At 39.9% G+C, this 27,973-nt stretch overlaps 1 protein-coding gene across 1 annotated transcript in view; it reads right to left on the bottom strand.

The window, feature by feature from the left end:
* TOP1 (DNA topoisomerase I) overlaps positions 1–27,973 on the bottom strand; it is an 87,559-nt gene that overhangs the window by 21,799 nt on the left and 37,787 nt on the right. The window contains exons 4-11 of the mRNA XM_052650418.1: positions 21,004–21,127; positions 19,802–19,857; positions 17,345–17,440; positions 16,326–16,401; positions 12,907–13,013; positions 4,941–5,056; positions 1,541–1,662; positions 523–645 (exon numbers count right to left, since the gene is read on the bottom strand). Coding sequence (XP_052506378.1) covers positions 523–645; positions 1,541–1,662; positions 4,941–5,056; positions 12,907–13,013; positions 16,326–16,401; positions 17,345–17,440; positions 19,802–19,857; positions 21,004–21,127 — 820 coding nt within the window. The remainder of the gene's footprint in view (positions 1–522; positions 646–1,540; positions 1,663–4,940; positions 5,057–12,906; positions 13,014–16,325; positions 16,402–17,344; positions 17,441–19,801; positions 19,858–21,003; positions 21,128–27,973) is intronic.

Below are 27,973 nucleotides of genomic sequence, written 5' to 3'. Positions count from 1 at the left end.
CTAGAAAGTGACATCCATTTTCAGATACTAGAAAGATCCTTCAGAAATGAGGTTGGCCACAGCTAGAAGATGTAGTTGGATGAGTGTGGCTAAAAACAGGTCAAAGAAAGAGAACGTGTGTGCGTGTGCGTGTCTGTGTGTGTCTGTGTCTGTGTGTGTCTGTGTGTCTATCTGTGTGTGTCTGTGTGTGTATGTCTGTGTCTGTGTCTGTACACAGATATGGCCAATATGATTTTATCTGTCTTAAGTCCCTAACATCTAGGAGCCACTGTAGGTCAGACATGCTCTTCCTTAAACACTGTATTACTGGAGGTTACTGGCTGGTTTTTAAGTTAACAGAACACCAGCTCATATTGAGCCATTTAAACATAATGCCTATTCACATTTTTTAGTCTACGTGAAACCCTTAAAAAAATTGAGACTTTACTAGGCCAAGAATCTTAAATCTTTAGTGTAGGAATCAGAAAATTAAACTAATCACTATTTCAAAATTCTCCGGAGGTTTAAGAAATTCTGCAGTACCAGTTTCTCTTCCTTGCTCATCTGCTTCCGAGCTTCTGTCTGGGCTTTGAAATACTGGCTCATCTGGGTAAAATCACATTTGCTGAGGTTGGTGATAATATTCTTCTCTTCATTGGTCATTTCCTAGTTAAAAGAAAAGGGGAAGACAGTAAATAAACTAATAAGCCCTCAAGTTTCTCCACAATTACAGCAAAGTATCATGTTCTCAGTCCAAGAGTATCTGAGGCAGTCAATCTAAACTTGAGAATTTTGGGGAAAAAAAGAAGCTTTTATTTCCTTGTTCTATTATAAAATATGCATGTGGTAGAAAAATATTCAGGATAACAACAGTGAAAAGGGTAACACTCATGTCATTTTTTAGACTCCTTAGCACATTGCCACAATCTTCTAAGCATAAATACCACGGCTAGAGAAACACAAATATATATATATCATTTAGTGATGAAACATTTCCACGCTCCTTCTTAGAAACATCCTTGCTCTATTCACTTATTAAATCTTATTTTTACAGCTATTCAGAAAGTGAACTTCAGCTCAGCCTCTGTTCACATTCTCCAAATTAAGAATAAGGAAATTGTTTAAAATCACCTCAGCAGACAAAGGATATGTGGTATTAAGAGCAGAAAGTACCTAAAGCTAAAGAGCATGAATCAAAAGGGAACAGGACAATGCTAATGCATGTTTCTTTGTAATAGCAGACAGTGGGCAGTCCCGAGAGACAAACTTTCCTTTGCTCAACTGGAGCTGAGGTTTCTGTTTGACCTATCTGATAAACTCTCCCGGCTACAGCCGCAGGAGAGCCAAGAGGAAAAGAAACACAGTTATTCTTATTGGATAGAAAACCTATATAATACAGTAAATGAACAGGGGGGGAACCCCAACTTTCAATATAATAAAATTCATAAAACTCAAATTGTATATCAGGGAATTCTTTTGGTTAAATTATCATTTATTACTTAGTAGTAGAGATCAGTGTTTTTGTTAAGGGGCTAGGATATTAATACATGGGCTACAATACCTTTCTCCAGTCTTTAAAGAAATTTTTCCTAAATATTTCCTTAGTAGTATATTCATGGTCGAGCATTTTTGCAAAGAACGTAGCTACTTCTTCCGCTTTGGGGCTCAGCTTCATGACTTTACCTAGAGACAAAAGTGGTTCCAAAAAATGAGGTGCTGTATTCATGTTCTGAGGTTAAACACTGAGGTTCTGGAGACATCTTCTTTCATAATGGTTTATTTACCTTCTGAAGGTATATATATAAAGGTCTGGTGACGCGTGGTAACAACAACAACAAAAACAGTATTATCGATTAACATCTACTTGTATGAATTTTCCTTCTCTTTAGTAGATATTTACCTGGGTCATTCTCTGGAGACTATGCCAGTAAATTGTTCCCAGGAGCCTGCTCAGGACAGGGATGACCTGGGGGAGGCCCAGTCACTCTTCCTTTTCCTTTCAGCAAGCAGGGTCCTTTACACCTCTTCAATGGTTTTTAAAAATCAAATCCTCAGAGGGACTCCTGCCACTGCTAAGCTAAACAGCTTCTGTTCAAGAAGGGGAGGAAGGGATAGGACAGGGAGTGGAAGAAAGGAATTGTGGGGAAAAGAAATAGGCATCTTTCTTCTTCAAAGTTAGGTGGGTGGAATATGAATTAAAAAAATATATATTCATAGCAGGCAAGCCCAGATATCCCATATGAAAAAATTTAAGTAAGACCTTCCTCTAGAACTTTGCTTCTCAATGTATGGTTCATGGACCAGCAGTACTGACATCACATGAGTCTGGCAGAAATGCAGAATCTCAGGCCCCACCCCAGACCGACTGAACCAAGAGCGTACATTCTAATGAGACCCCCAGGCGGCTAGTGTACACACCAGAGTTTGAAATGCCCTGGAACACAGGCATTATTATAAAGTTGTCTCTTTCAGGGAAACAGGACTCATCCAGAACACAAGGATGACAGGGGTTCGTGGCATTATACACATTTTTCCACTGCCTTACCTGTTACATAGATACTAGTAATTCACCAAGGATTTTCACATTTATTACAGAAAACTAAAACTTAACCCAAATTCCATGTATTTCAAAACTCAGAAGATATCTCATCTCATGATGGTTAGACAGTTTCATCCCTGATTGCAGGGATGGTACAGGGAACTGCAGCTCTAAACTGAAATTTTCAGGGTAGACAGAAAGAACCTGCTTGAAATCTATAACTTTAAAGGCCAACAGGTGGCACCACTTCCCCTCTAAACCTTCTAGCTCCTTCCAAAGACAACACAGCTTGGGAAGGACAGGCTGGCTTTTCAAGAGGTTCCTGCACTTCAGAATTCACTCAAGTCTGAACCAGTGTTGCCAGTTAAGATGTAACACGCTTCCGATATAAAGGAAACCAGTAAGTCACTAAGAATAATACAAATGAAATAAAAGGCAAGAAAGAATGTAAGCTATTCTCCCATACATTTGGTATACTCTGGGAAATTCTGCTGAATTCTGTCCCAATAGAGAAAGCAATTGTGACACCTCCTGTTTAGATGAGCTGCCAAAAGATGAAATGACAGCTCCCAGCAGTAGAACTGTAGGAGGATGACTTAGAGGTTCCTGGCAAGAGTAGTGCTTTGTAGGAATGGCTGAGTTCCAGGAATAAGAAACTGCTGAGTCAGAGCTGAAAACTGGAGGTTCTCAGAGGTCATTCATTGCTTCGGCCAGCCCGTGCCCCTCCTCCCTGGCAGGCACTTAAGGAGTCTGAGAAGTCTCTTCCCTAGAGAGTAGGCAGGACTGACAGTTATCAACTTGGTAGTAAGTCAAATACAACTTTTTGACTTCCTGCAGTGTGGGAGTTTACCTAATCAAAGGGAAGAAATTCGAGAAAGACCAAATGAGAAAATGTGAGAGCCCTGGAGCTGGAGCTCCGGTAGGGCAAGAATGTAGAAGGGACCAGGGTGACCCGTAATGATTAGTTCAAGCCTTGGCTTCCCATTTCTGAAAGTAAGGGAAACCCAAAGGCTAAAGAAAGGAACCCAGCTTTCCTTCAAATCACTTTGGACCTCAAAGTTAGGCTTCACCAATTGAGTCTCCTAAAGTTCAACTCTAAAGGTAAACCTATACTAGGGCTATAGAATATCTGCGCTTTTATGATTAGCTAAGGCTCTTTCTCATCATCGGAGTTTTGGCTTTGAGTTACATTGCAGAGTCTCCAGAATGACCACTATGAGGGCTAACAGTAGAATTCTGTCCCATGCTCTCCAGTCAACACAGGTTAGAATGAGGCTATAAAATCCTGCGAGATCACACATTCCATGAGACCAGAGATTCGTCAGTATCGTCCACTGCTGGGTCTTGGTGTCTGAATATAGCACGTTGAATAAACACAGTTTAAAACAACAAATTCCAGTTTGACATGTTCTTCATTTGCAAGACCCAGCCTTTCAGTATAAACTACTACCCCTTGACCTTTAAGCATCCATGGCCCGAAACCACTGCTGGTGGACAGACACATGCTTTTCAGCAGTTCTCCTGGCTTAGTTTCTCAAAGTTTGGTCAGCAGACCACTTGGTTCAGAAGCACCCATGATCACTCAATTATCAATTAAATGAGCCCAGATCCACCTGGTAAATCTAAAGCACATGAGAGTTTGAGGAATAATACTCTGGTTATTTCTGGAGAAAATCCTTGGAATGAGGGAAATCAGTTGAGTACTTCTGGAGAAAACCCTTGGAATAAGGGAAATAAGTAGAGAATTACCATCTGCATACTGCTTTACGCCAATAAGGGAGCATCAAGGACTACTCTCAAAATTTTCAACCCAAGGACAGAGGTCTAAGGGTGTTCTCAAAGAACTAGGCAGGATATTTCCTCAGAGCAGCTCATCACACTTGACTGCACAAAGGACAACAGCACAGTGTTATGCCATAGAGTGATAGACACCTACCAGCCCTACCTAGAGGTTGATGGCAGGCTAATTAACTAGTCCTCAACCAAGCACTAATTCTATTTCTAGCAGTGAGTAGCTTGTGAGCTTGCATTATATCACTAAAATAAAATACTACCACTGAAGTAAGTCTTTTCTAAGAACTCTTATAAAGAGTAGCTCCTTAGAAATGTCACTCAGATAAAAACATTTAGCTTGTGGACCAAGGGCTGGCTGCGACCTATGTAGCTGGACCTTTTTGAGACCACGACTCAAAGGGAAACAAGGGAGGTAAGACAGCTCCTTTCTCACGGAACTTTTCCTGTTCCAAATGAGGTTTTAAGGATTAACGCCTGATGGCCCTTTCCCCAAACCATACAATGACATGTGAACAAAATGAAATAAACAAAAAGGATAATACAGAACAAGATGCTTCCCCACTTTCTGTTCCTAAATAGAACATACTCTTTGCTTGGCCAAGAACTGGACAACCTTGGAACAACTCACCATCATAGTAAAACTTGACATTCTCTGGAAGAGGTTCATATGGTGGAGCGAATACAGGACCTTTATGTTCTAGAAATTTCCATTTGATGCCTTCAGGATAGCGTTCTTCTTCCCACCTTTAAAAGACAAAGTACAACCTCATTTAGTGATCACTTTACCTGATATTGAGATTATCACCGATTAAATACCAAAATAATTATCTGCTCAACTGATTGGTGCTCTGGAATGACTCTGGTTACCACATTCAAGATCTGCATCAAAAAAACGAGCATCCTTCACTTTGAAAAAGCCAACGCTTACAACAAAGATGATGGATTACTCAGGTGAATGGAGGAAAACACATTTCAACAGTTTAGTTCAAAGAAATTGAGTATATGAGCTCATTATTTAGCAATGATCACAGCTGTTTTATCACAATGGTGTAAAAGTAAGCCACAATCGTGTACATGATGGAGACACTATTTTATACACTGATACAAAGGAAAAGGCCTCCTGGGAATGGAGATATTGGGTGAAGGTACAGGGAAAACCACCCTTTGAGAAAGTGGCGGTGGTGGTGCTTTAGTCACCAAGTCATGTCTGACCCGATGTGACCCCATGAACTGTAATCCACCAGGTTCCTCTGTCCGTGAGATTTCACAGGCAGTGAAAGTTTGGAGTCCTAACTACTGGACTGCCAGGGAATTCCCAACTCCAGTGTTTTAAAATTAAGATTCCATCTTTTTATAATTCCTCCTAATTCCATCATGTTCATCCGAAGGGCTCATGATAACTTAAGCATTTAAGCAAATTAAGAGATTCACTCAACACTAAACCTCAGTTTAAAGAGAAAGAACGTATCCTATGAAACACGCTGGTATCACTGGATCAACAACTACTAGTATAGAATAAAAATAAGTCGTTGGCCTTTTGCCTCCCATCAACAGTTCATCAAAAAAGTTAGGAAAAACATGTACTTCATCACACTTAACCCCATCAACAAATTCCCCAGTTTCTAGATCTTTTCATGAAGAATCATCTGTTTAGAATAAATATGGGATAAATGTTCCAACGGCTCAACCCTAACATGAAAGTACACTCAATTCAAAGCAGAGTTGAAAACCTCTAAAGCTATGATGGCTAACAGTTAAAACTGGGGTCATATTTTTCATTTTTTAAGGAATCTCCATACTGCCCTCCATAGTTGATATAGGAATATGGAATGCATATCTACTTGCATTCCCACCAAAAGTGCAACAGGGTTCCCTTTTCTCCACACCCTCTCCCGCATTTATTGTTTGTAGATTTTTTGATGATGGCCATTCTGACCAGTATGAGGTGATACCTCACTGTAGTTTTGATTTGCATTTTTCTAATAATGAGCGACACTGAGCATCGTTTCATGTTTGTTGGCCATTTACAAGTCTTCTTTAGAAAAATGTCTGTTTAGGTCTTCTGCCCATTTTCTGATTGGGTTATTTTTCTGGTATTGAGCTGCATGAGCTGCTTGTATATTCTGGAGGTTAATCCTTTGTCAGTTGTTTCAATTGTAATTATTTTCTCCCATTCTGAGGGATGTCGTTTCATCTTGTTGACTGTTTCCTTTGCTGTGCAAAAGCTTTTAAGTATTACTCAGCCATAGAAAGGAACTCATTGGAACGTGGAAGCAACCTAGATGTCCACTGACAGATGAATGGAAAAAGTAGTTGTGGTACATACACACAATGAAATATTACTCAGCCATAAAAAGGAACAACATGTTTCAGTCAGTTCTAATGAGGTGGATGAACCTAGAGATTATTATACAGAATGAAGTAAGTCAGAAAGAGAAAGATAAATATATACTAACACATACAGGAATCTAGAAAGATGGTTCTGAAGAATTTATTTGCAGGGCAGCAATGGAGAAACAGACATAGAGAACAGACTTATGGCCATGGGGAGAGGGGAGCAGAGGGTGAGATGATGCATGGAGATAATAACATGGAAACTTCTATTACCATATGTAAAATAGACAACAGGAATTCACTGTACGTCTCAGGGAACTCAAAGAAGGGCTCTGTATCAACCTAGAGGGGTGGGGTCAGGAGGGAGATGGGAGAGAGGTTTAAGAGGGAGGGAATATACGTATACAAGGTCCAATGCTGTAAACAGCAATATTGCATAGGAACCTGGAACGTCAGGTCCATGAATCAAGGCAAATTGGAAGTGGTCAAACAGGAGATGGCAAGAGTGCACGTCGACATTCTAGGAATCAGCAAACTAAAATGGACCGGAATGGGTGAATTTAACTCAGATGACCATTATATCTACTACTGTGGGCAGGAATCCCTTAGAAGAAATGGAGTAGCCATCATGGTCAACAAAAGACTCCGAAATGCAGTACTTGGATGCAATCTCAAAAACAGAATGATCTCTGTTCGTTTCCAAGGCAAACCATTCAATATCACAGTTATCCAAGTCTATGCCCCAACCAGTAATGCTGAAGAAGCTGAAGTTGAATGGTTCTATGAAGACCTACAAGACCTTTTAGAACTAACACCCAAAAAAGATGTCCTTTTCATTATAGGGGACTGGAATGCAAAAGTAGGAAGTCAAGAAACACCTGGAGTAACAGGCAAATTTGGCCTTGGAATGTGGAATGAAGCAGGGCAATGGCTGATAAGAGTTTTGCCAAGAGAACGCACTGGTCATAGCAAACACCTCTTCCAACAACACAAGACTCTACACATGGACATCACCAGATGGTCAACACCGACATCAGATTGATTATATTCTTTGCAGTGAAAGATGGAGAAGCTCTATACAGTCAGCAAAAACAAGACCAGGAGCTGACTGTGGCTCAGATCATGAACTCCCTATTGCCAAACTCAGACATAAATAGAAGAAAGTGGGGGAAACCACTAGATCATTCATGTATGACCTAAATCAAATCCCTTATGATTATACAGTGGAAGTGAGAAATAGATTTAAGGGACTAGATCTGATAGACAGAGTGCCTGATGAACTATGGACGGAGGTTCGTGACGTTGTATAGGAGACAGGGATCAAGACCATCCCCATGGAAAAGAAATGCAAAAAAGCAAAATGGCTGTCTGAGGAGGCCTTACAAGTAGCTGTGAAAAGAAGGGAAGTGAAAAGCAAAGGAGAAAAGGAAAGATATACCCATCTGAATGCAGAGTTCCAAAGAATAGCAAGGAGAGATAAGAAAGCCTTCCTCTGTGGTCAATGAAAAGAAACAGAGGAAAACAACAGAATGGGAAAGACTAGAGATCTCTTGAAGAAAATTAGAGATACCAAGGGAACATTTCATGCAAAGATGGGCTCAATAAAGGACAGAAACGGTATGGACCTAACAGAAGCACAAGATATTAAGAAGAGGTGGCAAGAATACACAGAAGAACTGTACAAAAAAGATCTTCACGACCCAGATAATCACGATGGTGTGATCACTCACCTAGAGCCAGACATCCTGGAATGTGATGTCAAGTGGGCCTTAGAAAGCATCACTACAAACAAAGCTAGTGGAGGTGATGAATTCCAGTTGAGCTATTTCAAATCCTCAAAGATGATGCTATGAAAGTGCTACACTCAATATGCCAGCAAATTTGGAAAACTCAGCAGTGGCCACAGGACTGGAAAAGGTCAGTTTTCATTCCAATCTCAAAGAAAGGCAATGCCAAAGAATGCTCAAACTACCGCACAATTGCACTCATCTCACACGCTAGTAAAGTAAAGCTCAAAATTCTCCAAGCCAGGCTTCAGCAATACGTGAACCGTGAACTTCCTGATGTTCAAGCTGGTTTTAGAAAAGGCAGAGGAACCAGAGATCAAATTGCCAACATGCGCTGGATCATGGAAAAAGCAAGAGAGTTCCAGAAAAACATCTATTTCTGCTTTATTAACTATGGCAAAGTCTTTGACTGTGTGGATCACAAGAAACTGTGGAAAATTCTGAAAGAGATGGGAATACCAGACCATCTGACCTGCCTCTTGAGAAACCTATATGCAGGTCAGCAAGCAACAGTTAGAACTGGACATGGAACAACAGACTGGTTCCAAATAGGTAAAGGAGTACGTCAAGGCTGTATATTGTCACCTTGCTTATTTAACTTATATGCAGAGAACATCAAGAGAAACGCTGGGCTGGATGAAGCACAAGCTGGAATCAAGATTGCTGGGAGAAATATCAATAACCTCAGATATGCAGATGACACCACCCTTATGGCAGAAAGTGAAGAGGAACTAAAAGGCCTCTTGATAAAAGTGAAAGAGGATAGTGAAAAAGTTGGCTTAAAGCTCAACATTCAGAAAACGAAGATCATGGCATCCGGTCCCATCACTTCATGGGAAATAGATGGGGAAACAGTGGAAGCAGTGTCAGACTTCATTGTTTTGGGCTCCAAAATCACTGCAGATGGTGACTGCAGCCGTGAAATTAAAAGACTCTTACTCCTTGGAAGGAAAGTTATGACCAAACTAGATAGCATATTCAAAAGCAGAGATATTATTTTGCCAACAAAGGTCTGTCTAGTCAAGGCTATGGTTTTTCCAGTAGTCATGTATGGATGTGAGTTGGACTGTGAAGAAAGCTGAGAGCCAAAGAATTGATGCTTTTGAACTATGGTGCTGGAGAAGACTCTCATGGGTCCCTTGGACTGCCAGGAGAGCCAACCAGTCCATCCTAAAGGAGACCAGTCCTGGGTGTTCATTGGAAGGACTGATGCTGAAGCTGAAACTCTAATACTTTGGCCACGTCATGCAAAGAGTTGACTCATTGGAAAAGACTCTGATGCTGGGAGGGATTGGGGGCAGGAGGAGAAGGGGACGACAGAGGATGAGATGGCTGGATGGCATCACCGACTTGACATACATGAGTTTGGGTGAACTCTGGAAGTTGGTGATGGATAGGGAGGCCTGGCATGCTGCAACTCATGGGGTCGCAAAGAGTCAGACACGACCGAGCGACTGAACTGAGCTGAACTGAACTGATGGCTGATTCATGTTTGACAGAAAACAACAAAATTCTATAAAGCAATTATCCAATTAAAAAATGAATTTTTAAAAAATAAATAAAAAAATTTTTTTAAAAAAAGGTACTCATTTGACTCTGTTCAAATAAGGTGGATGAACCTACAGCCTATTATGCAGAGTGAAGGAAGTCAGAAAGAGAAAGACAAATATCGTTTACTAACACGTATGTATGGAATCTAGAAAGACGGTGTTGTTGTCTGCAAGGCAACAATTGATACACAGACATAGAGAATAGACTTCTGGACACAGCAGGGTAAGGAGAGGGTGGAATTAATTGAGAGAGTAGCATTGAAACATATACACTGCCATATATAAAATCAGATAGCCAGTGGAAATTTGCTGTATGACACAGGGAGCTCAAATCTGGTGCTAGAGGGGTGGGATGGGGAGGGAGATCCCAGGAAGGAGCGTATGTGTTTGTACCAATGGCTGATTCATGTTGATATATGGCAGAAGACAACACAATATTGTAAAGCAATTATCCTCCAATGAAAAATAAATTCTGAAAAAGAATGGGGGGCTGGGTTTAAGAAGTTTTTATGACTGAGCCTCAGCATACTGCCACCACCTGAACCACTGTTTCTAAAGAAGAAACATGGCACAGTGAAGAAACCCGCAGGGATCCTGACCATTTTCCCATCCCCACAATCACCAAGGAGAGGGCGTAAAGGCTCACAGTTGGCTGTATGTGTGGTGGGATGAACAAGTCTTCTTTTGCCCTGAAGCAAAAGACCTGTACGTTTGCCAAACTGGTAAACGGTGTAACTCTTGTAGTGAGACAGCAAAAGGAGTACTAAAAATGAGAGCATCTGCCATTTAAGTTCCCTGACTAGGCTGTCAGGGACAGTCACTGAGGACTGGACCACCAACTTCAGAATCTAAGAAGCAAGCCTACAGTGGCAGCAAGAAAACACAAGCAATCAGTAAGAGGCCAATCATTCCTGTTATCCACCTTTAAAACTTACAGTGGTACGTTCAAGCATTGTGCTTAAGAATGTGCACAATTTAACAACTAGACTTGAGAAACACATGCACTGGAGATTGCAGGAAAGACTGCTCAGCCCCAAACCTACCATCTTCAGTGATTCCACTTAAACCAAAACAAGAATGAAAACCATAGGTCACAGTCTCTCAGAATTAACATGTGTTAACAGTGATAAGAATTTCAACCACAGAGCCAAAATTAGGCTATTAGACCCCTCAAGGATACTTATTTTCACACACACAAGGCTGGACCAGAACAAAAGTATATCTGCCTCCAGGCCCAAAAAGAGCCAGGGCTCCAAAGGAAGGGGGAGACAGCACGTGATGACAAAGAAATGAACTTGTTCACTCAACAAACTTACTGAGCACCCAACCACAGAACCCAGAGAGATGTAACAGATGATGAATCACTAACTCACCACTCCCAATAACAGCCCCTGACTTATATAATAATTTCATCTCATCTTAAAAAGAATTTTTTTATTAGCGGTCATAAAAACCTTTCAATATCCTATCACTAAAAACTTCGATTAGTTTCAAAGGAAAAAGAAATAAAAATAAGAAAAATGAAAACACACGTTCTTTAGTTTTCCGACCCCAGGGAAGCCCAGATTGCCTTTGCTCTGTATTTTTCCTTTTCTGCACTTCATTTCACCATGTAGGTCACACCAACAATGCTGATCATACAGCTGTGCTGAGCTTTTCCGTCACTGCAGCTCTGCTCCTCTCAGCCACCTCCCTGGTCATGGATGTTTCCTCATTCCTCAGAGGGACTGGCAAGATCACTGCTCTCTATTACAAAAGCCACAGAGTAAATGCATACCAGTGGGTCTGGAACTCTACATACCAAAATACAAACAGTGGTTCCCTCAAAGCTAGAAAAGAAAAATGGGAATGGGAGAAAGAAGGAAAGGGAACTGTCATTTTTTCTTAACTCGTATACCTCTGAATCATTGGAATTTTTTCAGCATAAATACAAATCATGTATAATATAGATGTAGTAGCTAAAATTTTAAGAAAAGCCAGTATTAAAGATACAGATTTATTTCAAAACTCTAAACACCTAGAAGTAATGTGTTACTGCTAAACTGTCCTCGATTGAAGATAGTCTTCACTGTCTGAATCTTCATTTCCCATACTGAAGAATGCCTGTTTTCACGTATTTTGATGCTTATTAATTGTTCCTAATCTGAGAGATGTTAAACAAAAGGATGTATTATTTATTATTTTTCTTTGCATCTTTCTTTGCTACTTGTGAGGTTGATCATATTTTAAGATGCTTGTTATGTATTTTCTTTAATGAATTGTCTTTTCCTCATTTTTCTATCAGACTGTTCCTTTCACTACTTGTTTTAAAAGACAGAGTAAACTACAGAAATCCTATGTGTGTATGGAAACATGCATATGAATAAAGCTGCATTTAAAATGAGAGGAAAAAGATGGATTATTCTATAAATCACAATGGGGAAATTGCCTAATTTGTTTAAAAAAAAAACCTCCACAAGAACACCTGGGTGGATATTTTTATAACTGTAGGATAATAAAGACCTTTTGAAACAAAACATAAGGAAAATATTTGTAAATCTGATAAATCAAAATTCAAATCTTCTATATGGCAAATACACTCATGTCATTAAAAAAAAAAAGAAGAAAGAAAAGAAAACAACCCTAAGGGAAAATGTTTGCAATACAATGGGCTAGGGTTCCTAACACGAAAAAATAGCTCCTCTACAGCTCACTCGGTTCAATAGAGTGGGACCCAGTTTTCAGATCCAATAGGGAAAGAGCTAGTTAATGGTCTTACCAGGACTTGTAAGACTTATTTCAGAATGTTAGCCCACAGAGATTCATTCAAGTACTTCCCTCCTCCCCAAAATATCAGGCTATTAACTTTACTAACTCAACATTCTTGTTTCATTAGGCTGTAGAATCAAAGAGCTACCATTTTAACCCAGGGCTGAGATATTACCATTTCCATTTCTGCTCCTCTTCCTTCTTCGGCTTCTTTTTCTTGCTATCTGGCTCAGGAACTTTTTTATCTTTATCTTTATTCTTGGTTTTTTTCAATTTACCATCCTACAAAGAAACATGGTGAGAGAGCACTTAACTAAGGACCAATCACACTTCTCAAAGTAGTTCTGGGGGCCCATTAGGGAGAAAAACTGGAATCATGGAATATTAAAACTGGAGAGGTTCTTAAGTCTAATATTCAACGAGGTAAATTAATAAAAATTTACTGGTACTTTTTTCTAAGGCAGTATTTCCTAAAACTCCCAGACATGCAATTATCTGAGGAAGCAGTTAAAAACACTCATTCTGCAAGGGAAGAGCCTAGGAAATTGTTTTTGTTTTAGCCTCACTGGCGTTTGGAACAGCACTGCTAGAGGGAGAATAAGCCCAGTGTACTATCCTCACTTATTTTAAAATCTACGCATCTTTAAACCTCTTGTAATACCATCAAATCATCGGCACGGAGACTTTTTATGTATTAAATACACAATTTGGAAGGAAATTTCTGACCAAGTCTGGGGGGGAATACTTTATTAATGCTGCTTGCATCAGGAAGTAGTAAGCAAGTACTGGGGAAGTACTACAACAATGACCGATTCCTACCACAGTACTTCTCTGAACTGTAACCTGAGATGAGCTGTCACAGTGGCACAGGAAAAGAACAAACATGTACCAATATAAAAATGTCAACACACACACACACAGAGATAAAAATGAGGTATTTACCAGGTGAGGGAGTCCTGGTTATAGAATCTGAACTCTGCTGAAGAATATTTTCCTTTGTCCTAACTATTCAATATAATTTAAGCTTTTATTCAGCAAGATTTGTATAGTTTTGAAAGGTGGCTTGAGTCATCTTAAAATCAGCTACAGAATGACAGAACTTGAAAGAACTTTGTAGACAGTTTGGTTTGACCTCTTCCAGTTATAGACAAGGAAACTCTGAGACAGATGTTTTGTCACTTGGTCAAGGTCAAAAAGCTGCTATTGACCATGATGAGAGACCAAGTTTACCAGAAAAATAACAATGTGACTCATGGGAATGACTGAAATATATAAACATTCTAGGAATACGTGGTAGGATGGCAATCAAGATAAACTCAGGGAAAGAAAATGACCTTTGGTGTAGAAAGAAGGGGAAAGACTACAGTACTACACATATTTTAAAACAGAATTAGAGAATATAAATGTGTAAGTATGTCTGGGAGGAGAAAATACTAGAGGATCGCATGAATTCAGATAATGTTTGCTGTTTAGGCTGAAACACCCCACAGGAAAGGGTAATGCTTTTCAGTTAAGACATTCTCTGAACAGCTTCTGACAGGCATTCAGATGGTTCCATCAGGAAACTACTGGCTCCATCATATGTCCTCAAGCCTCAAAATGAGGCTATCAGTCACTAAGGGACTACAGAACAATTCCCAGAAATGAAAAATTCCATGGCCAGCAGAGAGGTTTAATGATTTCTCTTGCCATCTGTGGTCCCTACCACAGTAAGACTGAGTCTTGATTCAGTCTTTCAGCCTGCTTTTTTTCCTGCCCCTCTAGGGAGATGTTTTGCTAAGATAATTAAATAAACGAAGTTAAGCATTCTTTTCCCAAATGGCTTTAACAGTTATTACTAATCTCTTCGAAATGCAGAGAAAGGTATTATTATATAAATGCAACCTAAGCATAAAGGCAATAGAGAACACATAGAAAGCTGAAGTTTTAGTGAATTTCTTATTGACTAGTCTGTACTAACAGTCTACATGAGAGTGGAGTGACTACCATAATCACTACTCAACATTTCATGCTCGGTTCCTTGAGGTGTCTCTCATAAACCTGAACTTGTGTCTAGAGCAGGTTAGTTGTCAGAAAAACTACAATTCCCTAAATCCAGGCCCTGATCTCTCACCTACTCATTCATGTTTCATATGATTTCATTCGACACTCCTCCTCCCTCCTTGTGAAATTAAAGGATCAGCAAAGCCCCACAGGAAAGAGGACATGGCATCTAGTGTGTGGGCTTTAGAATCAACCCACGTGGGATCAAATTCCAGTTTTACCACTTAGTACCTGTGTGGCCTCAGGCAAAAGATTTCGCCTCGCCATACCTCAGTTTCTGCATGTGTAAAATGGAGATAATAACAACAATACTTCCTCTAAGGGCTGTTGTAAGGATTAAATTAAATGACAGCTATAAAGCATGAAGAAGAGTGCCTGGCACATAGTAGGCACATTTAATTTGATTGGCAAGGGGTGGGGTGTGTGCACTGCTCATGGAATCTCAGTTCCCTGACCAGGGATTGAACCCAGGTCATGGCAGTGAAAGTTAAGAATCTTAATCACTAGGCTACCAGGGAACTCCCCAAATCTGAATTATCAATCCTGCTACTACTATGATATAGCTTACACTCTTAAAGACTCACTGCCCCTTACGATCACTATCTTTACTGACGATACTTCCATGTGGACTTTACATTTGTGAATCCATTTTGCCCAAGACAATGGCTAACCTCAAATAAAGGATGAAAGCTAAGAACTCACTCAACCACTTCTTCCCTTAGGAGTGCAAGATGAAGTCCCCTGTGAATTTCTGACATCTTTTTCTGAATTAATTGCCCACACTCTTTAGTACAAGTTTTCGAAAGTGTCAAAAGAAGTAACCATATTACTATATGTTAAATCTACCACAAGCATCAAATAAAATGCTTAGAAAAGTACTTGAATTGAAACTGAGATTTTAAGGAAAGCTATAAGGTAGGAGATGAAGAAAAGAGGAACACAGCACGTGTTACAAAAAGCCCTGAAACACGGAAGAATCTAGTGTGAAGAAGAAACAAAGGAGGTCTGTGAGGCTGGAACAGTAAATTAAAAGAGGTACATTAAAGGTAAATTAAAGGTACATTAAAGGTAAATTAAAGAGGCACAAGACCCAGGGAGCAGCTGTGGTCAGGAACTGGGATTTCAAGCTATGTGCAAGCAACACCCATTAAAGGACTTTAAATAGGGAGAGTTACCCAAAATGAGTGACGGGCAAGCTCTGCTAGATTTAAAAAAAAAAAAAAAAATGCTGAAAAACATTCCTAGGGAAAACTCTTCCTGGTTTTAAGCCAAAATATGATTTCTTGCTAGTATTTCTTTCTGTATGTATGAAGATGGTGTAGTTTCTCTAAGAGCATGTCAGGTGGCAGCACAGCTATGAGTGGACACCCAGGAAGCTAATACCTTAAAACTAACAGTGCCATAGCCACTGTAGCACACGTAAGTTTTCCCAGTGTTTCCTCTACAACAGAGCAATAAACTCCTAAAAGCCATTTGCCTTTGAAAGTTATTTTATCAAAAAATTTCCTATTCCAAATTCAAGTCCCAAAGGGCCTAAGTCTCTTTACTAACCTCTTCTTCCTCTAGTTTTCGTTTCTTCTCTTTCTTGATATCTTCTGTTTTAATTTTCTTAGGTTTAAAATCAGCACTAGAAAGGGGAACATGAATATGCAGTTAACACAACTGTGACTCAGTACTTCTCACCAGTAGGATTAGGACTTCCAAACTGTTCTTGGCGGCCTCCAAGGCAGGCGTGGTTGCTATTATTCTTGGCTGGGCATTCTACAGTCAAGAACAGGAATGGAGAAAGTAAAGAACGCCAGACCAAGGACCAATAGTTATAACCCTATGCAGAACAAAACAAACAGCTTCATACTGCATGCAGGCCTGGAAGGGAGGTGGAGCAGAGGTCTAAGTACAGAAACAGAAAGTACTAGAAGGTGGAAATCTGCGAGGCCAACACACAGTGCAACAATGGCTACCACAAAGTAATAACTGGACGGGGAAGGGGAAGAGAGAAATTCTTTATGAATTCTAAACGCACACAAATGAGCTAAGTATTTCCCTCCTCCCCTTCCAACTACTTTCTACCATAAATCCTTTGTAGATTCCCAAAACATAATAAATTTCACAAGGCTGAAAATAATGAAAAGGACTTAACCTCACTGACTGAACCTAAGAGGCACATATAAGCCTCAAAATACGTGTTTTAAGTAAGAGCAATTTTATTACTTCTACGCATGGAAACTTCACTAAGAAGGTATTAACGGGCACAGATTCTAGGAAAAACTGCTTTAACAATGAAAACTTTTCTGTGGGAGGTGATGACACACTTAAAGTAACTTAGTAATTTAAATATTTTTCATGAATTCTGGATTATTTGAAATTCCAACAATAAACATACATTACCTTATTAATAAGAAAAAATGTAAGAAAAGTATAAATACACATTCAAAGAGAAATCAGTCACCCAGTCTATTAATCACAAATTCCTAAAGAGTAAAACTCAACTAATGCAGAAGGTTCTGTGTACTATTCTCCTAACAACTCCTTTTTGTTTTCAAAACTCAAAAGTAGTAAGAAATACTCACTCATCCTCATCCCGAGGTCTCTTTAATGGCTTTATATCCTCTTTAGGAGAAGCAAAATAGCCATCATCTTCAGGTTCATCTTTAATCCGTGGTGGACTGAAGAGAAAAAAAAATTTGTTAGCCAGTGAGTGTTGGAAAATCTACATTACAAAAGTAATGCAAAATTGGGAGAAGAAGCTTAACAGAAGGATAAATGACATACATGTGTACATATTAAAAGGTTCTCCATGAGCACTTTTTTTCTCATTTAATTCTCACCGCAACAGATGAAGAGGTGAGATCAAGGTCAGGGATCAGAGCCCCTCATTCTCAGTCAGTATCCATGGCCTCTTGGTTGTCTTTGCCAACACAATCCACATCACAGTAGGAACAAACCTAAGCTGTTTCTTCCCCTTATCTGAGGGATCTACTGTGTATCTGACCCTACAAGTGATCTGAGTCGATTATTCTAGTGCTCCAAAGCTAAAATATAGCTTTCACCAAAAAAGGAATAAAAATATATTCCCCAAACTTGAGGCTCAGAACAAAAAAACTGAAGTTATTCTAAGCCAAATCTATTCACTGTTCAACTTCCTCCGTCGGTTTACTTTATACACAGAAGAGTACCTTGTCCTATTTTTGTTAGCATTTTGCCTTCTCAATATAAAAAGATGATTCTGTTAGATGACTATGTTGAACTAAAAAAGAGGAGAGAACAAGTTAAAACACCAAAGGGGCCAGCCACCACCACAGCCTGAGGTGTTTCCAGGCCTGGCACATATTGTCAGAACCTCACTGCTCACAGCCAGAAGCATCCACAAGGCTAACTCACTCAGCACAAGAAATGGCCTCCAGACACAAAGAAAGTCACCTCATCTCTAAGGGGGCCAAAGGATAAGCATCCAGATTTAGTTGTCAAATAAAGTCAGCATATTCACAGGGTTTCAATGCTGCCCCTGCCCCTCCCTTCCCCACAAGCATACTGGATGCCCTTGCTTGCAAATGAACTTGAGCATTTAAAGAGATTAACTTTCTCTCCTTATTTATGCACACTCCCCAAAGGCCAACCTCTATAGCTGCTTCTCCCCTCCACAGAAACCACTGATACTGACCCAAGGGTTCAAAATCTCCAAAAGCTTTGCACCAGAAAGAAAGCAACGCTGTCATTTACCCAACTAGTTAAGTAAATGCTAGATCCTAGTACTATCATAAGTGAGGTTTTAAAGGCACATGGGAAGGCTTACTAGGCCTGAAGAAAAAAATTTTAAAACCCTAGAAAACTGTTCCAATTCAGTGAGGCATGTGGATTTTCTACCAAGACAAAGATGCAAGGTGGCGAGCAGACCAGCAAAGCAAACACAGCAACCATGGCCTCAAAGGGTGTGCTTCTGATCATCTAACCCAGAAAGTCTGAAATCAAATCCAGGACTCCACACCAAGTCCAGAGAGTCTATAATCATATCTTAGTTTAATAAAAGTCCAAGGCCATCTCCTGGCAGAAAATAGTTGCCCTGTGTTCAGTCACTGTTATCGAAGGAATCAGAATGCCTAGCTTACAGTTCTAACGCTTCTTGAATTTTATTATTCTGCATTCCTGGAACGGTTACAGAACATGCCTGAAGAGGGCACTTGCTTCTCCTGGGGTAAGAAACCCAGAGTACATGGCACAAATTTCAAAATTGTTCTCAAATGAAACTGAAAGTTCAAAATTTCAAGAAAGCAAAACTCTCAAAACATTTTCCCCTGAATATAAAGGCAAACACTCCCAACAACTCCTGGTAAATCCATTCTGCCATTCAGTGGAGATTAGAATATGTTATTTATTTTTTTTGAAACATTTGGATTTATTTTAGGGCGCTGCAGCTGATGAGGAAAACAGAATCTAAACAGCCCCACAAAGGAAAGGAAAAGTGACCTTTCCTCTGGAAAAGAGATGAAATACTTCTGCCCCTGTAAAATCTACACCTGTCCCTAAAATGCAGGTCAAGTAAGTTTCTATATATGAGCTACCAAGGAATACTACCAAGGAATTCAGAGTAGGGTTTTTTTAGGAAACTCCAAAATTACTATTGACTAAGAACAGACTTTCTTTTAGGGGTGATGAACATGTTTTGAAATTAGATAGAGGGTAGTGGGGGAGGTTATATAACCTTGTGAAAAACCAATAAGCTGTACACTTTAAAGGGGTGTATTTTATGGAAGTGTAAATTATATCTCAATTAAAAAAAAAAAACTTCTTCCTGCCAACCTTCTCCACTCAAAATAGCCTTCTATAAAATGTGCTGGTCGGTCTTGCTAAATGGCACTCTACAAATGCTCTCACTGGCTAAGACCAAGTCCTTTCACTGCCAACTTCCTTGAAAACCTGGAGATGGCCAGGTCAGTGCATTTTAGGTGAGCTCCAACAACACTGCAACATGGGCAGCTGGCCTGCTGGACACACAGAGAGAAAGAGAAGCCAAGGCAGCACAGTCTTACCTCGAAAAGCCATTTTCCTTCTCTTTTTTTACTTTTGCATCCCCAGAAGCTTTAATCTGAAAGGTAAAACAGCAGTAACTGATCAGTGCCTTAAAAGGACTAAAGCTGAAGAAGTCTCTACCGTACTTGAGACGATCTGGCCTCTACTCCTGGGAAATCTTGATCCCAGACTGACTCTTATTAGCTAAACCGAACAGGTGAACCAAAGGTCTTGACACTTTTCTAAGACTCCTTTTTTACAGTTCTTTACTGGAAAGTGTTTCCCTTCAAAATGGTGGCTTTTTACCTTTAAATGAGGGTAGGTCCCCTCCCTCAATAAATACACTCCACTTCTCAAAGATCTGCCCGTGGCAGTGCAGACAGGAAATAAAAAAACAAACCCAAATGAAAAGGAATACTTTATTTCCCATCTTCACTGACTTAGGCGAATGTTCGCCCTCTTTCAATTTTTCAGACAAAAATATACACCTGAGACACACGCACAGGGTACCAATGGAAGAAAAAAAAAAAAAAAAAAGTACAGTGGCTGCCTCCACAAAGGGAAAGATGGAGGACAGTGAGTTGAGGGTTAGAGGGAGATTATTTTTCACTACTGTCCCCTATTCTATATTGTCTGAATTTACCAAGTCCATCCAGCATTACTTTCTGAGAAACGAAAAAACTTTTTTAAAAAGCCTAGGCACAGTACTACTCATTCACAGCCAGATGAGCCTATTTTGAGAAGGCTTGTGCTGGTTATACTGGAACCAAAAGCCACAAAGAGCACCAGTGTCACTAAATTTTCACTCAGGAAGGAGTTTCATTCAACAGAGGACCAGTGTGGTATTAGGCCTTCTCTCAAAAACAAAACTAATTTTCCCCATGAAAGAAAACTGACTTTTCCAGAAATCCTATATCCCTTAATTTACCATACAAAGTAAGGTAATGACATGGGTAGATTTGGTACATGAAAAACAGTGGTAAAGTTTGGTTTTCATCATTTAAGACTCTGGTAGGGTCTGACATCTCTTGACACAGACTTTTTCACTCAAAGGTCAGGGGATGACAACATTCTGTAAAGCAATTATCCTTCAATAAAAAAATAAAAAAAGGCCAGAGGATCTTACTACTCAATAAAGGTACTTTCATCACTTGCTTTCAAAGGTAAGCAAAATGAAAAATACACCCCACGCCTCTTCCTTCTCCACTAGGATGTTCCGTACCTTTTCTTCCTTTCGTTTTTCCTTGTCTCTGTCTTTGTGCTTGTCTTTATGCTTCTCTGAACTTCCATCTTTGTGTTTGGTTTTCTCCTTCTCTTTGTGTTTCTTTTCAGAATCTTTATGTTCACTGTGAAAATAAGACACAAACAGTAAGCCCAGAGTAGGGACCACAGGATTCATTTCACAAGATTAACTCACAAGATTAACTCACAAGATACCCTGAGATAACATGAACCATGGAAACTTACAATGCTTCAAATAACCAGTCCTGACAGAAAGTTCAAGTAGAAGCTCTTCACTACATCAGACTTTATCTTGCCTAATGTCTTAAGCTTTTCAAAGAGCAAAGGAATCAAAAGGGAAAAACAGTTATTCTAAACATACCAGAACATTTTTTTTAAAGTGTCTATGATACAGCAAATCCATAGTATTTCTACAATATCCTACCAGCAAAAAACTATAATGACAGCTCCAACTTGAGCACTCACATCTGATATGAGGAGGTTAAGAGCAACTCGCCAAAAATCATTCAGTGGCTCAGTGCCAGACTGGAGACATACCACAGATGTAGCCATGCCTGGGCTTTGTGCAGTGAGCAGCCCAACACAGTCAACACTTCCTGCCAGCCGAGGAAAAGCTAGTCACTTCTACAAGGGGCTTACAAATCCTGCTTGGTCCTTTCCTCACAATGAGAAAAGCCCTATCTCAAAGCAAGGGGGTGCTTTGAGGGCCTGTTTTTCAAAGCCTTGCTTTTAAAGGCGTTTATCACACTGTTAATACTATTTAAAAAAAATTTAAAAAGTGCCACTCCTCAGGAAAACAAAATATGACATTATAAAACAAGAACCATTAAAATATTCATACCCTGGGGTCTAGCTCCTGGAGGTGTCTCTCTGGGAAAAGCATTACAGAAAGATGTTCACTTTGATGCTTCCCACAATGAAAAAACAAACAAGAACAAACAAATAAAAAACCACCAAGAAACCAGATAGAGCCTTGGTAAATAATCAGAGGGGGAAACTGTGATATACCAAAGCTATACATCACAGTTATCATTATTTAGCCGTTGTGCTATAATTTGTGAGTCCTGTAAATATACATGATAAATTTAAGACAAGCAAAAAAAAAAAAAAAGGAATATATAAAATAACTGCAGCTACATAGAAACATGCAAGTGAATAATAACTAAAGAGCAAAATTCAGGAGCTGTATTTTAAAGTGGCAGGACAGTGGATGACTATTTTCTTCCATGCACTGGGCAGGCAGCGTAGGTCCCTGCTCACTGCAGCAGCCAACATATTCCACAAGTTAACAAAAGAGAATGTGAATTCAAGGGCTATGAATAGGGGGTCATCCCTAGAAACAGGACAGCTGACAACCACCCCAGCTGACAGACAGCCAATCCCACAGGCAGCATAGGCTCTTGCCTTTCCTACCATAGACTGTATTTCCCATCTGTCACATTTACCACATTCAGCCCAGGGAAAAAACAAACAAACAGATTTTACCAGCAATGAGGTCATTAGGTTACAACCTTTCCATGAAGTTTGTCCTAAAGAGATCTGGCTAGCATTTTCAGCTACACCCACGGCGAGAAAGGGAGAAACAGATGACGGTACCAGTCAGGTGAGAGCCCCAGAACCTGGAGCAGGACAGCAAGTGCTATCAACCACATCTCTGGAGACAAAAGGAGCCCCAACTAATGATGGAGGTTTGGATAATTAATCAGCAAAAACTATAAAATCCAGCCAGGAGGGCAGGGGGATGAGTATAAACAGGACTACAGGTTTAGGGAAGACCCAGAACTATCAATAGAGGGAAAATACAGCAATGTCCACTTTCCTTGGTTTATATATTCCTCCCTCTGTGTTGTTCTCATTAGGGTGTTATTTAGATGTGCCACACACTGGAAAATAACAGATTTCTATGTAAGTACAGTTAAAAAAAAAAATTCCTAGTGTGCTAGCACATGATGATCAATTTTTCCCACCATGCTTGTTATTCTTAGCATTATTACGAAGTCACTCTCTACTCAATGTACTCTCATAATCTGTTTTCACCACAGCACAGTGTTTTAGAAATAACTTATTCTTTATTTTGTACAAAATGCTCCCAATTACAATAATGCTCTTACTTTTAGCTCTCCTGAATTCTTTCAGCTTTAGAATGGTGAAAAAGTAGCTGTCAAGATTGCAACTGATTCTTCAGGAGTTTACATATCTGAAATCACAGGCCCATGGTTTTGATACTACCAGCAAAATATATGCGCTTACTCATATACAAGTACTGAAGTTTCAGCTTTTGTTTGTTTTGAACATTAACTCTAAGAGGAATTAATGGTCATCTAAAGAAGTTCCTGCCTAAAAGCAAAAAATCTGAAACAATGACATCCACAGTATTAATGGTTAGATATACTTTCCCCCCAGAATAAGAAAAAACGACAAATTTAAGCAAGCAATATGTTCAGTGCTTTCACGTACATTATTTCACTCAGTTCTCACAACACCCCTGTGAAGGAGTCTTTATTATTCCCTTACTGATTCAGAAACAGAGGAGCCAGTGGTTCAAAGTCTTATTCCAAGTTACAGTGTTCAGAAAGAAGGGCAGCTGGGATTTAAACTCAGCATTTCCATCTCTAAGTTCAGAGCACTTTCCGCTAGATCAGTATCATTACATTTCCATGAAGCTGACAGCCACCACTTAAGGGAAGCCTAGTGTTAAGAGACAAAGGCATGGGCATTCTAAGACTTAATGTATAAAGTTAAAAGATTTTTCTCTACTATCAAGTGAAAACTTTCTAGATAAGACCTAGGACACCGGAAATGATAAAACTCTGGGATAGCTACCTCTGATTGTCTTCCCATGAAACTAAAGGGCTGATTCAGGAATCTGAGTTTAGAAATGCTCTATAGTCCTTATTCCTTTATGTTCCACCTCCTTGCCTCCACTGCCCCTACTTGCTTTGCTCTCTTTCTCAATGAAAGCAATTCTTAGAACATGATTCTATTATACTAGAAAACTGGCTTTCTGGTCTCCTGGCAATCACAGCATGGGCACCATGAGTATACGCACAGGCCTCCAGTTTTCAGCTTTGCTATTCATTATCACGCCACACAGAGATCAGGGAAAAGAAGCCAAAAGATGACACGGCAGTGGCACGGACACTCAGGCCAACCCCAGGAAAGTGAAAGAAGTCAGTACTTCCTCTGCCTGCTAACCAGAGGGAAATCTATCCAGGAAATTCAAAGTTTCTGCTAGTGTAGTAATCCCTTTGTAGGTACAATTAATCACAAAGCCCCAAAGAGATGAAACTACCAATTTGACTTTTCAAAGGCATCTCACTCTCCTCTACTCCCAATTGTTTAGATAGAAGAAAAGTTTGTATTTTTATACTGAGTTCAGAAGATTCAGAGTTAAGGAACACCTTGTGGTAACAAGGCATTCCACTGGGGACTGTTAGAAATGTGGTTTATGAAGCTGTATTAAGTCTCTGAACACAATGCTAACATCTTGTCTACTTGTCGTGTGCTGTTCCTGTCCCTGCCTCCAGAAACAGAACAGAGTACTGGGAGTCCTACCCTCTCGTCCATAACCTGACACAGACCAGAGGGCTGCCAAAGACCAAACCCCAGTGTCAGTCTTTCCTAGGCATCTACCGGAAGTGAGTAGCAGATGCTTTTGGAGATCAAAGTCTTGTGACACAGAAGCATGCTGAAGGCCATGCCATGCAAGTCAGAAGCAGGATTTGGCCAGTGGTAGAAATGCAGCCAATCTGGGATCAGTGAGGCTGACTCATCATCATTCAGGATTTCCTAACATGTACCTCTTTTTCCAAAAGACTTAAAACTGGCTTGACTTTCACAGCAGCTTAAAGGGCATTACCTTTCCACTGATGATAGTGAGATGATGGAAATTCTGACCACTGCAGAAGAGAAGTTCATACATTGACTATCTGTTTTAAGAGATATTACCCATGTCTATGTACTGATCCCGCTACTTTTCCATAAACAATACACACAGTATGTAAAAGTCACAAAATGGGTTGTAAATATAACTGAGGACTAGAATACTGGCCAGTTTGGGGCAGCAGTACAGGTGACTCCAATACTGAAGAAATTTCAGTGTGGCTAAGTAAGAAAAATAAACTAGAAAAGCTTAATAATGATCATAATAAGGAAACCCAGAGATGTGAAGAACAAATACACTTTAAGAATGAGTTTGGTCTGGGGTACGGTGAACACTAAAATAAAGACAGTAGCTGCCATTCCTAGAATATCTGAAATGGTCACACTTTCAGATAAAATATAAATTTCATCATCAGGAACTCATCCAATTATTGGGTATACACTGAAGCTGACTCCTTGGCTCAGGGCTCATATCTTTTTGGAGATAAAATCTACCAAACATCAGAGTCTGGACAAGCAAAAGTTAATGCCAAAGAGAATAAATGGGAAGATTCAGCACAGCAAAAGCAAAAAAATTCAGGAAGAGACAGAAGTTAAATTATTTGTCCAACTGGCAACTAGTGGGGCCAGAGTTTGAACCCAGGCCATCTGAAGCCCATGCATCTAACCACTCCACTATACTGCCCTTCTGGCTGCTTCCAAAAGAGATCCAGCTGTATTTCACTGTATCCATCACACCTCTTGTGCGACTCTTGGTGGACCTGTGCAGACAAAACAGAGTTGACCCAGGCTTCCCTAGGCATTTACGAAGAAGGATGAGAGAGACGGTAGAAGTAGAGGGGTGGCAGCAGGAAGCCCAAGACAGAAAAATATTCTTCTTCTGCCTCGAGAACGCATTTGCTGCCTCTTTAGGAAAAAACCCTGGTCTGATCCTCTGGGAAGCTAGGATGTTGGCTATGGGAAACCATTTAAATCTGCTAAAGAAAACTAAAACAGTGGTCTGTCCTCGATCACTAATAAAAATATTTAGCAGACACTTAAAACAGTACAAAGTCCCAGGCACTCTTCTAAGCAATTTAATCCCCATAACAAAACTCTGAGATAAGTATCTTCATCTTACACATATGGAAACTGAGACACGCGAAGGTTAAGTAACTCACCCAGGAAAACACATCTAATGAGCAATAACTAGGATTCAAACTCAGGAAGTTATGTCTTTGACCACTCTGGTGCCTTACTCCCCAAATAAGGCAAAAAGGAAACACTGCTGGGAAGAGTAGGGGGAGCCTCTTTATCTTCTAAGAATAGGACCTAGCCACTAAAGGCTAAGAGAACAAACTCATTCCAGCAACCTGCCCATTTCCTCAAGGCAACAGCCCCCCACAGGCTGCAGTCAATGGGGTCATAGGGGATTCCTCTGGGAGAGCCTAGAAAGATTCTAAGCTGTGAAAGGAAGAGATCTATGGCCCTTCAAAGGAAAGCAGGTAATTAAAGCTTAAGTAATGTTTGTTAAATCAAAAATTTTACTTTAGGTGAATTCTAAAGTTGCCTCTGAAAAAAAACACAGAAACTAGTTTCTGAAAGGCTTTAAAAAGTGAAGATTTCTTTATTTACTTTTTTTGGGGCATATGGGATCTTAGTCCCCTACCAGGGATCAAACCCAGGTCCCCCTGCATTGGAAGCACAGACTTGTAATCACTGGACCACCAAGGAATTCCCAGATTTCTTAATGCTCATCCACCATTATAGGTTACTAAACAAAATCCCAATAATTATTAAAACTTGGGAGTTGAGTGGAATCTTACAGAACTCCCATTTCTCCTCTAAGTTTTTTCTCTCTATTAACAAGGTAAATAGTCACCCAGTTACTCAAGCTAGGAATCCTTTTTTCTTAGACACCCTCCCTCATGTCACTTGTGTGGCTAAGTCCTATTTCTCGTTCTCAACTATTTTCAGTGGCTTCTTTCTTGCTCCCTTCAGAATCAAATCTCAGCTTCTTGAAATAGTATCTAATAGTTCTGCATCAAGCAACTTTTTGGAGGCCCCATCTTCTAATCCATCCTATTAACCCAGGCAACCACCTAACTGGATTTTCCCCAGAGCAAAGTACATGATAGCCCTTCCATATTTTGTTTATCTTTTCTCACTGACTGGAAAGTCACTCTTTCTAGCCATCACCTTCCCTTGTCAAGATCCTAACCATCTTTCCATGGCTAGTTCAAATACCCTTTCCACCATGAAACGGTTAAAAAAAAAAAAAGAGAAAAGAAAGACTACAGGTCATTATAATAGGGCTATGCATCATTGAAAACTAGGGCACCGAATTTGCTATTATCAATAAATAACTATTAAATTAGATTCAACTACCAGAATCAACAGCTTCAATTTATTAGAATGGCAATTCTATCAGGCTTTGTGGTACTCATCATAATCTCAATTACTGAGTATGTTAGTTTCCAAACAGCTTTTATATGCATACTTACATTGAATTCTCCCCTACACACCTGAAAGCTTGACCAGGCTAGTGTTGCTATTAACATTCAGCTAAAGTGGAAAAAGACTCAGAAGTTACGCGCCTTGGATAAGGACACACAGCTAGTAAGCGATAGGACCGGGCCCCTCCCTGCACTTCTACTTCAGTGTGCTTTTCACTACATCACATGGACTCCCATGTGAATGGCGGTGATACTCAAGTCTCATTTCTTAACTACCCAACCTCTTCCACTTGCCTATGTTAACTTGTCCATTTCCCCGAGACAGGCTGCTATGAGAACGTGTAGATAAACAGAGGGCTTCAGCAATAGCTCCCCCCAACCCCCACCAAGAAAAGCAGTAAACACATCTTTTTAAATGCGATTACTTTCAGAAAAATTTCCCTAATCTGAGAACCAGTTGCTTAATTCCAGTGCATTTTCCTAAAAAATCTATGTTCTTTCAACTTTAATTCAGGTAGGATTTGGAACTGAAGGGAAGGCAGAAACCAAAAGCATCCTTATTCTCACACTGACTGTATACATTAGTACTACCAACAGGGCTGAAAAAGCACTTCCCTTACTATATTTCACAGC

Source organism: Budorcas taxicolor, chromosome 13, assembly GCF_023091745.1.
Source record: "Budorcas taxicolor isolate Tak-1 chromosome 13, Takin1.1, whole genome shotgun sequence".
Lineage (NCBI taxonomy): Eukaryota > Metazoa > Chordata > Mammalia > Artiodactyla > Bovidae > Budorcas > Budorcas taxicolor.
This window is presented reverse-complemented; position numbering and strand designations above follow the sequence as displayed.